The sequence below is a fragment of the Python bivittatus genome, unplaced genomic scaffold (assembly GCF_059951505.1).
Source record: "Python bivittatus isolate LINGU-HERP-01145 unplaced genomic scaffold, Pbiv_v1 ctg000020_np1212, whole genome shotgun sequence".
NCBI lineage: Eukaryota > Metazoa > Chordata > Lepidosauria > Squamata > Pythonidae > Python > Python bivittatus.
In genome coordinates this window covers 44,108,763-44,121,170 of record NW_028277030.1, presented here as the reverse complement: position 1 = coordinate 44,121,170, position 12,408 = coordinate 44,108,763, and the positions used below count along the sequence as shown (strand labels likewise).

Here is a 12,408-nt window from a genome sequence, read left to right as displayed (position 1 = left end):
ACTTTTCTTTTTGCCTTGTACTTCTAAAAGAAAAAGGGGAAAAAAAAATTGACAGAAGCCTATTTTTAGTCCAGGTGCTTTTTTTTCATGCCTGCCAAATCAGCTCTGTCCCATTGCTATCCTCACCTGTCTAGTATGTTAGGTGTATGGTTTTTATTTTATATAGCTGGCCTTGTGTACTGCCAGAGAGGTTGAGAATAAATGAAATTAGTTGAGTTCCAGATCTGATGAGATCTGCACATCTGCAGCAATGGACCCACCCTAGTTTTTTTTTTTGTTGTTGTTGTTGTTAGAGAGCAAAGAAAGGAGTTTGTAGTTAGTGTTCATCATGCTTAGGAGCCAGCATTAACTTTAAAAAACCTCCTCCAGCCCCTGTCACAACTTTCATACCCATCCGCTTATTTTCTTCTATTTACTTTTCTGATTCCAATATTTTTACAGGATTACAAACTAATCCACAAGCCTAATTCAATGAAGCCCCAGTTATCTCTGTTATTCCCTGTTTGTTTTTTTTTAAGTAAGCTGTTGACAGTTTTCTTCACTTCATGTGCTCTGTTGAGTTCAGGTTGAAGTTTCTTCAGTAGTCAATCCTATTAGCCTATAGCAGAAGATGCTATTAGTATTTTATTATGCCATTAAAAAAACAAACAAACTCTGAGAGTGCTGTTTAAGAGATGCTGTAATCAATACTGCCATACAATAAGTAATAACACACACACACACACACACAATAAGTAACGGACAGATTAAAATTCTTACAGTATTTTAACGCATGATATAACAATTAGGTTGTGATCTTAGACATACTTACTGAGTGAACCCCATTAATCACAGTTAAACTTATTTCTGAGTAAATAAGTATTGAATCATTTTATCTGAAATCATTGAAAATCTTTTTGTGCAACAAATCTTTTTAAATATTTAGTTAGGGTCTTTCCTGCTGAGTCAACTGTATTACTATAAAAAGTATAGTGTCCCCATACAGTTTAAAGCTGTATGATTGTAAGTAAACTAAAAAAATTGCATTGAATTACAGATTTGGATGTGAAAATGGTAAAATAACACTTAAGGAGTTTTTAACCAACTGAAGAGGGATAAGTATTAAACTTCTGTTTGGAAGATGAACATCAGTTTGGAGTAGTTTTCCATTTCTTATGTAGTTCAAAAAATATTACTCAGCATTTGGTGGGTCCCGTAGCATTTGGTTCTATATGGATTCCAAGGGAAGAATATCTTTTACCCAAACAAGGCCTCTACCAGATGCTTCTCAGTTCCAAAATGTATCAGATATGCAGCATGAAGACTCTCGTGGTTACAAAGCTTGCAAAAATATTGTGGGGATAACTTTGATATTTTCATTTATACTATATATATATTCTACATAATTATAATCAGTCAATCTTCTAACTATACATTTGGAAAGGAATGTCTGGCAGAAGGATAGTATTTGATAATAGGAGAGCTTCTCCAAAATGTGTAATAAGTAAAAATATCATTTTACATTTTTTAGTCTAGTCTTATACAAACTGGAAAATGTCATTTCCACTCCATTTCATTTCTGCCGCTCAGTTTCTATGAATAGTACAGAGTTTTGGAAGGCTTATTCTTACAAACTTTTACTGGTTATGGAAAAATAAACTTTTGGAACAAGCAACAGCAGCAACAACAAAAAAACTTCTTATAGTCTTTCTGTCTTTATCATTAGCTAGTGTTTTATTTATATGGTGATTGGTGGCATTGATTCACGGCATATGTTTGTATAGATTGTTGCACCCTTCATCCAGACCTATTCCAAACCTGAGTGCACACAAAGGTTTGTCGAGTCACTGCTTGTTTATTGTCTGGAATACATTGCATGGAAGGAGCTGCCACTTTCATTAAGAAAGGCACTTTTACCTATAGATACAGAGAACTCACATGTATTTGTTCCTCTTCACTTTCAAGGCTTTGGACAATTTCAGTATACAGTCAACTATACTTTGAACTACATTTTCTTTCTAAAACCATGAAGAATTAACAAGGGTCTTTGTTATGCTTCTTCTGAATGATTTTTCTCTAGGTTCATCTTGTTATAACATCCACAAGTGCTAAGATTTATGTTGACTGTGTTGAAATTATGGAAAAGCCTATTAAGGAAGGTGGAAATATCACAACTGATGGCTATGAAATCCTTGGTAAACTACAGAAAGGTGATAGAAAAACAGCATCAGTAAGTAGTAAACTTTATAAATTAAATTTTTAAATCTTTATCAAAGGTATCAGAACAGATTCTGCCAGTAGGATGGATTCTCCCATCCCCAGTACAACCCCAAACTTTCCTGAAATCTGATCTGAAATCCTAAAATGTTTTCTGAATTCACATCCTGGCTGAATAAATGGGATTGAGAGGCATATAGCCCACATAGCATTAGAAATAGTATTAGGAACCTTTATATAGTATAAATAAAAAATGTATAGGTAATGATGACAAATTGTGCTCTAAATAAAGTGATATAATATTAATGGCAATCAAGAATATAGTGGCATTGTAAAAATTAATGTATTATATAGCATGAACTTTCACAGTGAAACTCCTCTTCCACATACACCTGAAGAAAATGAAAACTAATTGCTCCTGCTTGGGTTCCATTCAAAATAGTAACACATGCACAAAATCTACTTAGACCAGTGCTGAGCAATATGTGATCTTCTGTGGATGTATGCTCCCACTGCCAGTTTCCTCATACCTCTCATCCTAGTCATGTGCAACAGTATTGTCAGGAGAGGAAATGAAGTTTCTTCTCACTGTCTTGTTCAGAATCCCCTTCTCACACACTTAACTGATACATGTCTATGCACACAGCAGCTCCTGAATGGAATCTGATATGATCTCAGATTTAAAAACTTTCCCCTTCAAACCCTTCATTTCAGATAAAGACTGTGCCCTGCAGCCATTGCAGCTTGGCCAATGTTGATGTCCTTGAAATGGGTACTGGTACACCCCCTCTTTGAAGGGCTGGCCCTGGACTCAACTATTCTGGATAACTCTCCCCCAATCTCCAACCTTTTGTTTTTGGAGAAAGTTGTTGAAAGGGGGGGAGTTGCCATCTAAGAGACTAGAAAATATGGATTATCTGGATCTTTTCCAGAGTCCAGGTCCATGTACGGGATAGAAACCACACTGGTCACTTAGATAGGGGAGTGTGACTTTCCTGCTGGCCTTTTCAGTGGCTTCACTCAACCCATGTGAGGTGAGGTGGGAGTGGACTTAGAAGTGAGGATTCTCTGCTAGAGCTCTTCTCTTATGGAATGTCTTGCCACCCAAAATAAGATCTGCATTCTGACTCCTGATATTCAGGACATCCTCTACTCACTCTTCAGTCCTCAATACTCTTTTTAAAAGCTATGTTTTTAACAAAGAAGAACGAGGAGTAAGTAGAGGAATACCCGAGGTGGATGTTAGTCTATTATGATGCTGATTATTATGATTATTACTGATATAAATATTATTGTTATATTACTGATTTTGTTTTTCTTTAGCCTGTATGTTGCTTAAAGTCAAGTGATTGAAGCAGCATACAAGCATTTTAAATGAATGCGTGAATAACTGTTTGAGTTTCAGAGTTCCATATTGCCCAAAAGCTGCAGCTCTAAAAATTTGATAGAAAAATTCTCAGTTGTCTGAGTTCAGATACAGTACCTAGATTATATGCAGACTATTTGCCGCGATCAAAATTCTCCCATATTCTGCAGAATATTCCCACAATATTTGTCTTAGAATAGAAACAGAACTTCTCTTTTAGTAGCATCAACCTCTGAGTCACTTGCATGACTCAATCATAACAGTCACAGAGTCTTTGGCTGGGAACAATATGTTTATTATTTTAAGTAACTTTCATTGCTAATGATAAACATATCAGTCAGTGGCCATGCTGCTTGGGAATTCTGGATATTGCAGTCTTAATATATTTGGAAGGCATAAGGTTGGGAAAATCTGATATATAGTACCTCCCACTCTAATGATGTTGCTATGTCTCTATTGTTCTGTACACACCTATCCATCCCACAAGATCAACAGAAAATCAGTGATAATACATAACAGTAAAAATGTTATGTGATTCTTAGCTACTTTGGAAATACTTTTTCTTACTGCCTCAAGGTGGGATGAAATGCATGTTTCAGTGTGTTCCCCCTGTGTTTGTTGGTGTCTCCATCCACTAATGGAACCTGCCTGCCATACTCTCTAGCTCTCATTTCATGTTTCACACAATCTAGCCCAAGGATAAGCCATGAAATGAAATTTTAGTTGCTTGCTAGGTCATGTCTATAGTCCAGTACTATGCTAACTAGTTGTTTTTGATACCATGGTGAAAGGAAGGCTTTTGAAATTCTCCTTTTGGTAATAGTTTCAGAATTCAACTTTTCTTTCCAGTCAGCCCCTTAGCAGCCTGTCAGGAGGAATGGCTTTGCAGACAGAGAGACAGACAGACAGACAGTGTGAATATGGGTATGTTTGGAAGGGAAAGGTGAGTGGGCAGGAAACACTCTGCCCACGTTTTGCCTCTGTAATGGACTAGGGGAAAGGTTGTAGGTTATTTCACATAATTGGCAGGGCTCTTAAAGTTGAAGGACAATTATGTATTAATCCAGTCTTAAAGGAGCCACGTAAAATACCACAGGGACCTGAAGTGAGCTACTTTGTGACCACTTTCCTCATGTCCTATGTTTTTGTCATCAGTGTGGTGGTAGGAATGGCACATTGCTGGTATAGCTAAAAGAAAAACAATATTTCATTTTGCTTAACACTAAATTGCACGATTTTGTACTTGCAGGTTCATTCAGATATAACTTTCAATACACTTCCATTTCTGTTTTATAGTTTGATATACAGAGCTTTGACATTGTGTGCAATGCAGTTTGGACCAGCAGAGACAGATGCTGTGACATTCCTTCTAAGGTAAACATACAGGAAACGTTCTGACAATTTTAATGCTTCATATCAGGAGGCTGAGCTAGCTCCTCCAAGAGAACAGGGTGGGATAACAGGCTTAAATGATCTCTTGGGAATAACAAATTGTCTATGTGATTCTGAATCATACTGAATGCAGGAATGTAACTTTACCAGAACATATTCTAAATATTCCCGTCCAGGCACCAGTATTGTGGAAAAAGCATTTTAGCTGCCTTGTCACATTCCATTCTGTTTTCAGAATCTAGGACTGTATTCTTAAAAAACTAGTATTCCCTTACCATTCATCAAAATTTGACTTACTATTTTTTTAAAAAATAAGTCTCTTGTGGACTTTGGGGTTGAATCTTCAGATGATTAGGGTATGGAACAGTGAAACAACCAATTGTAGCTACTGCTAATGTAGAATATTAGGCAAAAATCAGCCAGCTGAGTTTGTGTTAACATGCAATGGTCCAAGCTCATTTTGAAGGAGAGAGAGAATAAATCAACAGTGAAGGGAAATGGGTTGGAAAAACAAGCAGGCAGAAGATACTTAAGAAAGTTCTTCCCAGAGAAGAGAGAAAGAAATACAAAATCTTACTGGAATAATTCAATGATTTTAACTACTGTGCTTTGGAAGATTTCCACTGAAGTACCTTTCTTTACTGAGTCTTCTTCAGACTTCTGCCAACACCGTCTTCTGCTGAAACCAATTTATGTTATTTAATGACATGATTTTGCTTTATATCCCACTGTTCTAAAAAGTAGAATGTAAGCAGTGACAGCTCTCAGAATACAGTGCGAATTATGTCCTTCTTACTTTAATATTAGCAGCAGATTATAGGAAAGTTACCACTTCAACTCATAACTATGTATCAATATTTATATAGATCAACATTTAATTGGGTTGATACTGAGCGTAAAATAGAAGCTGTATTAAAATGATATTTTAGATATTTTTTCTATTTAATGAAAATTGAATCTTACTTTAAATTCATGTGTTAATTGTTATGGGAGTGAGCAGAATTCAGCCTTAGAATATATTTTGAAGGATAAATCCTAGAATATGTGAAGCAAGTACAAAGTGCTGTAAACATGTGCAAAGTATGTGTTTTCCCAGCTGATCAATCAGTTCTTGCTTTTATATACTAGGTGTAAGCATCAAGACTGTGATGGCTGATCTCTCTCTCTCTCTCTGAAATGAATTAATCATGTCCCCAATTAAAATACTTCTTGGAAACAACTACCTTGATGCTGAATTTTACTAGACTTCGATATCAGAAGTAGTTATAGTGTAAATTATCCAGCTGTAAGATCACTGTTGTTTTATCTGTCAGTAAAGATCATTTTAAAAATGACAGGTTCTGATTTAAATTTCAGAGGGATGAAGCAAAATGCCCATCGTTGCCAAATGCTTGTACATGCGTACAAGACAGTGTGGGGGCTCCAGGACCTCCAGGACCTGCTGTAAGCAAAAATCAATATATTGTGATTATGAGCCATATGGTTATGTCTGTGTATAACTTCTGAGAGCTTCACTGAGTCTGGGTCAGGATCAGTTGAAGGCCAGAACATCATCTTTTATGCTGGCAAGTAGTTAACTTCAGTTCTAGTTTTGGCACAGTAACTGCAGTCAGTAGTCATCATTTGAATGCTCATTTCCTAGAGTAGAAATGGGGCTGAGGAACCACTCTTACTGACACAGTTACATGTCTTGGCCTGTGTAATGACAGTGCACTTCTGTAACACAAACATGGAAATACTATTATCATCCACATACCATTAGTCCACATTTGTGAATGAACTGTGCACAGGTGATGGAGGAAGTGAGTGAAATGACCAAGGAACTTATAGGGGAAAAATGTCCTAACTTCTAGCTCCACAGAAGCGACAAAGATGTGAAACTGATTAAATATGATTTAAGCAGATCAGATGAATGCCACTGCTAAGGGCTGTTTAAATAAGGTGAAAGAGATGGTTTTTATTGTCTTCTGAAATTGCTGTAGAAGAGCAAGGCACACTGTTCAGAGAAAAAGCAAACATGAGAAAATTATTTTGACATATTGTAATGTATTAGTGTTTAATAACAAATATTTAGCAGTAAGTCATTTTATCCTCTTTCCTTGTTTTTATCACTTCTGCTCTCCTGAAGAAATAAAATTTGCAGTTTGTAGCCCATAGACACTATTTTTATCCTAAAGATCGGCAATCTTTTTTGGACTGTGCTGGAAGACCTTCTTTTGAGAATGAATACTGCTAGGTCCTTCAGGAAATTGTGAGAAGATATGATGTTCTGCATGTAAAATTTAAAACACGAAAATTTAAAACAGATAAAACACTTTATCTGTTAATGTGGCTATTTGTTTGTCTCCCTGTCTATTGTAATCATGTGTTTGTTTGTTGTCCCGGGTTTTAGGGAGCTCGAGGTGCCAGCGGTGTAAGAGGTGAAAGAGGCTTAAATGGACCTCCTGTGAGTACTTAGCTTAAATGAGTCTGAAATCTTGCACATGCTTACCTGGAAGGAAAACTTATGCAGCTTGGGGGGATTTCATCTGAGTTATAATGTATAGGACTGAACTTTAACACATTCATATTTTTAGCTGGATTTCTTAAAAAGACTTCAGTAAGGTTAAATACCTTTACTATGCCTGATTAGATCTCTCTGCTGGGGTTGCATCTGGGGTCATCCAAGGGCAGGGGGGGAGTTCTAATAAATCAGAATGGTGGCCATGACCACCACTGCTTGTAAAAAAGAGGGCAGGGCTTCAATCAACTGCTATCCTGACTTTTTTGACCTTTGCTGCAGATGTCCCTGGTTGCCTCCCACTATCCTTAGCTATATAACATTTCTGTATGTGTTTGTAGGAGGAATATGTTTGGAGACATTTGTAACATTTCACCTTATGCATCTGAGAACTATAATTAGTTATAGCATCCTATTGAAAATACACGGAATGCTAGACAGGGCATTTTACTTTTTTTTCCCCAATAGTTTTTTTATTACTGGCATTTGCATTAGAGAATCCCATATGAATATAGGATAGTTAAAAAAGTAAGGATGCCAGCTCTGCCACATTTTTTTTCCTTTTCAATTCCTATCCTGTGGAATTAGTTCATATAGGCTACCCTGAGCAATGCAAGTGTAGATGAATTCCCTAGAAAATAGAAGGAATTTCATTTATCCACAGCAGTGTCTGTAGAAAGTGTGTTCCTAACACTTCCAAGTGGTGCCATTCCCATCCATTTCTCTTTTATGTTCATATATTTAAAAATGTCTATACTGCCTTTATTCATAAGGAAATCTTTGAAAGTACATAGCTTTAGATATTCCCTTCATAGAATGATAGGCACATCATCATAGCTACGGAAGATGGGAGATGTAGTCTAACATTTCTGGAGGGAATCATGTTAGAGAAAGCAATTGTTTAATTGCTGGGTAAATTTTGTCACCAAAGACTTAACCTGGCTCCATCCTTACATACGTTCTTTGGAAGATTAACAATTCTGTTTCTTTCTTTTGCTACTTGCAGGGGCCACCAGGTGCTCGAGGAGATTCAGGCCTTCCAGGCCCTCAAGGACCACCGGGACCACAGGGGCCAAGTGGGCTTTCCATTACAGGAGAGCCTGTAAGTAAGAAAGCCTGTTTGGACAGGATAAGATGCAAAGCATAATAGAATAAACCTTCTCTGACTGTAGTTGGTATCACAGTTTGACATACTTTTTCCTAGTATATTCAGATATCTACTGTGAGTCAAGGTGTATTCATGCCCTAATCAGATTTCTTAACACTGCAGTATTTGTAGATTCTGCATAAACATACTGACATGCTGTGGTGCTTGAGTTTGCATTTGTTCTGCTTCCTTGCTTAAAATATGCTCCCCTTTTCAGGGAAATCCTGAAAAGTGTTGTCTAATAAACCATCATGCTTAGTTTTCACGGTGTGAATCAAAGAAAAGGCCATTCTGTAAGTAGCTACAACCACACACTACAGGCCCAAATGAACTTTTGTTTGTTCTAATCGGTTTTGAGGCTTAAAGATGGCAGTACATATTTGTAAATTAAACCCATGGCTTTGTTTTTCAGTAAATAAGCAAGAACTGTGTTTATTTTCAATTCTAGGGACGTCAAGGGCCAAAAGGTGACGCTGGAGAACCTGGACTACCAGGGCGATCAGTAAGTTCCTTTGCTATTTATTTGCAATATGTCCAAAAGATGTATGCTTGTAGGCCTATTTCTGGGGCATTTCAAACTACTTCTAGTTTGGGGAATATACTTCTAGAAAATGCTGAACTGCTCCTGGACCAGCATAGTCCTAAAAGACAATAAAAGGTTCTAGAGTTCCAAAGAGCCTTCCATTCTCAGATTGCTGAATTTCTCTCATCCATAGTCATTAGTAGGTTTTCTTAGTATGAATAGCAATTGTTTAATGATTAGCTATTACTTGAGAGTGAGCTCTGAATAAGATTTGTAACATGATGATAATAAAATGTATTTGCCTTTAAAAGACTAAGCAATACAAATAACTATAAAAAACAGCATGTAGGCAAAATGTAATCCTGTACAGGGTGCTGAAATTATAAATCAAATGTCTGCTTGTTTTGGTCCATTTCTTTTGCATGGTGTCAGAATCAATACCACTGTATCCAAAGAGTCTACAGTTCAATGAACTATATATTAAAAATTAAAATAAAATGCCCTGATATGTTAAAACTGTATTGCATTGTTCCAAAATCCTGTCTAATTAATGATTTTTTTTTTCTCACCTAGGGATCCCCAGGCCTAAGCGGCCCTCCTGGCCCAATGGGGCCACCAGGTGACAGAGTGAGTAATTTTTCTACCAGAGAGTGGAAATCTTTTACAAAAACGTTGAACAACATTAGAACATTTATAATTTTATGTGTCTTCTTCATCTTGTCAGCTTCCCTGAGCTTTGAAAAGATGGAACAAATGGGTTTTAAATACGCAACCTACTAAGTTGCTTTTTGTTTAGATCAGATTTATTTGGTCTGATTGGGGTTGATGGACAGTGTAGTCCAATACATATAGAGGGCACCAAGTTTGAAGAAAGTGAATGACTGATGGAATTATGTAGAAACGATAGGCTTTGTATAGCAGTGATGTAAATCAGTGAGGAATTGCATTAAGCAAATAAACATATAGAAGCAAAGACTTTGGATAAGAGCAAAATAAGCAATAAGCCTAACAGAGTTCTTTGTTCTTCATCTACAGAGGAGAAAGTCCTAAGTAAAATATATCTATGACAGCACTAAAACTTTCTCACTAATGTTCAGCATAAATACTTAAACTGTAAGACCCTTGGTACATTCCAATAGTATGTATTTAATTGTAGCTATAAAATTCATAGTTACTGATCCTACATAACATAGGATGTATAGAAATTATGGTTTTGAATGTTTTTGATACTTTTAATGTGGTGGTGGGCCTAAAACCTTTTCTGAATAATTAGCTTGTCCCTAAAAGCAAAAGAAAACTAATCCATAATATTCACTGTTTTTCACATAGGGTTTTACTGGAAAAGACGGAGTGACAGGACCAAGAGGTCCCCCGGGACCAGCGGTAAGTGTTGGCTTCATTGTTAGAATGATAATGTAATAGTGGAACTATGATGAATACCGCTGGTGAGAATTGTGTCTGTTTTGTGTCAAATAGTACTGTCATCATTTGCAGGAACACATGCTATCACAGCAAATTAAATTACAGCTGGCATATTAATTCAGTGCTCTGAGTATGGATGCTTAATATAGCACAAATGGCTCCAGTCATCGGTTAGCACAATGTTTCTCAACCTTGGTGGCTCTAAGCTGTGTGGACTTCAACTCCCAGAATTCCCCAGCCAGCATGCTGGGTAGGGAATTCTGGGAGTTGAAGTTCACACATCTTAAAGCTGCCAAGGTTGAGAAACACTGGGTTTGAAGGATGTCAAGATTTGCAATATGGAAATATATTAAAGAAAAGCCTTATGAAAAGGGTACTACAGAACAATGAAGTGATGACTAAGATGTGCAGTGATATGAATTGTTGACCATTGGAAGTGGGAAAAGAAGCAAAATGGGAGAAATTGAAAATTGGGAGCTCTGAAGATGTTCTCTTACATTGCAATATTAGTTGTAGGTCCATCTTAGTTCATCTAATTTTATTGACTATGTAAAGTAAACCTACCTTGTTACAATATTGTTTAATAAAATGTACAGTCTACTGATTTTTCCCTTTGCCTGTGCCATCTTCCTATAAATATCAAATTGTTAACAAATTGTATTGTTAAAAGAGAAGCCTTGATGATTTTAAGCTGATTTTTTTCAAAAAACAAAACCTGGTTGCTGTTTTTTTAGATCACATTTTTTATTGCTAGAAAAAATTCAAGATTAAATCTTTAGTAATATAAATTAAGCCTCATTCTAATGGACTGTTTGGAAGAAGGGCATATCTGTTACTCCTCCTTGTCCATTAAATATTAAAGTATGATATTGAGACAATTGACATCATTTGCATAATGACATCACTATGCAAATGATATGAATAGCAGTAGATGTCATAAATTTAAGTAAAATTAATGTAAATTTAACTGCTTTATCCAGCTGACTCCAGATGTGCTGGACCTGTCCATTATTTCAGGGGGATGTCCAGACAGAAATTTGGTCCACTGCATTTGAACTCTGCTAAATGGGGTGTGTTAAATTGAGGTTCCATTGCACCAGAAGCTTTATGCTGTGTTTGAAATGTAATCTTGTGGAATTCATTCCTTTGTGCCTAGGAAGATCAAGTGATAAGAAATATTGGGATTTAATGAAAAAGTTGAACATAGAAAAGCACATTAAAATGTGACCAAATTAATGTGAATGGTAGGAAAAAAACCTTATACACATTCCTATAGATAGTGTAGTTATCCAACTTTGGTTGATCTGGAAAAACCTACGGCTTGGAACTATAAATACCTAGTTGGCAGAGTAACAGAAAAACCTGGGGTTGTAGACTAAACCTCCCAGAGTTGGGCAGCATATAAATTTAAGATAGAATAGAATAGAATAGAATAGAATAGAATAGAATAGAATAGAATAAAATAGAATAAAATAGAATAAAATAGAATAAAATAGAATAAAATAGAATAAAATAGAATAGAATACCTTGGATGCAAAATCAACATACAAGAAAAAAGCCAAATAGTGCATCTATTATATCAGTTCCAACCTGATATTCCAAAATGGAATATCAGGTTGGAAAATAAGATCAGTATGCTAAGATCAGATGCAAGCAAGCTAGAATAGATGAAAGAAAAGAAGCTGAAGAACGAGAAGGTCAGAAAATACCTGATCAAGAAATATCACCTGGAAACAAGGAAGATCAAGAAGCACTGGAAATAATAAAGCAGCAAATAACAGCCATAGCCAAGAAGATCAGCAGATAGAAAGCTCAAATTGCACACTATAGGCAGAATCTCCAATTTCAGTCAAATCAGAAAC

At 36.2% G+C, this 12,408-nt stretch overlaps 1 protein-coding gene across 7 annotated transcripts in view; it reads left to right on the top strand.

Moving 5' to 3' along the window:
• COL12A1 (collagen type XII alpha 1 chain) overlaps nucleotides 1-12,408 on the top strand; it is a 145,920-nt gene that overhangs the window by 115,833 nt on the left and 17,679 nt on the right. For all 7 annotated transcript variants that reach the window (XM_007426960.3, XM_007426961.3, XM_007426962.3 and 4 more), the window contains 8 exons: nucleotides 2,060-2,209; nucleotides 4,859-4,936; nucleotides 6,311-6,397; nucleotides 7,347-7,400; nucleotides 8,461-8,556; nucleotides 9,050-9,103; nucleotides 9,698-9,751; nucleotides 10,454-10,507. In XM_007426960.3, the coding sequence (XP_007427022.2) occupies nucleotides 2,060-2,209; nucleotides 4,859-4,936; nucleotides 6,311-6,397; nucleotides 7,347-7,400; nucleotides 8,461-8,556; nucleotides 9,050-9,103; nucleotides 9,698-9,751; nucleotides 10,454-10,507 (627 nt within the window). The remainder of the gene's footprint in view (nucleotides 1-2,059; nucleotides 2,210-4,858; nucleotides 4,937-6,310; nucleotides 6,398-7,346; nucleotides 7,401-8,460; nucleotides 8,557-9,049; nucleotides 9,104-9,697; nucleotides 9,752-10,453; nucleotides 10,508-12,408) is intronic.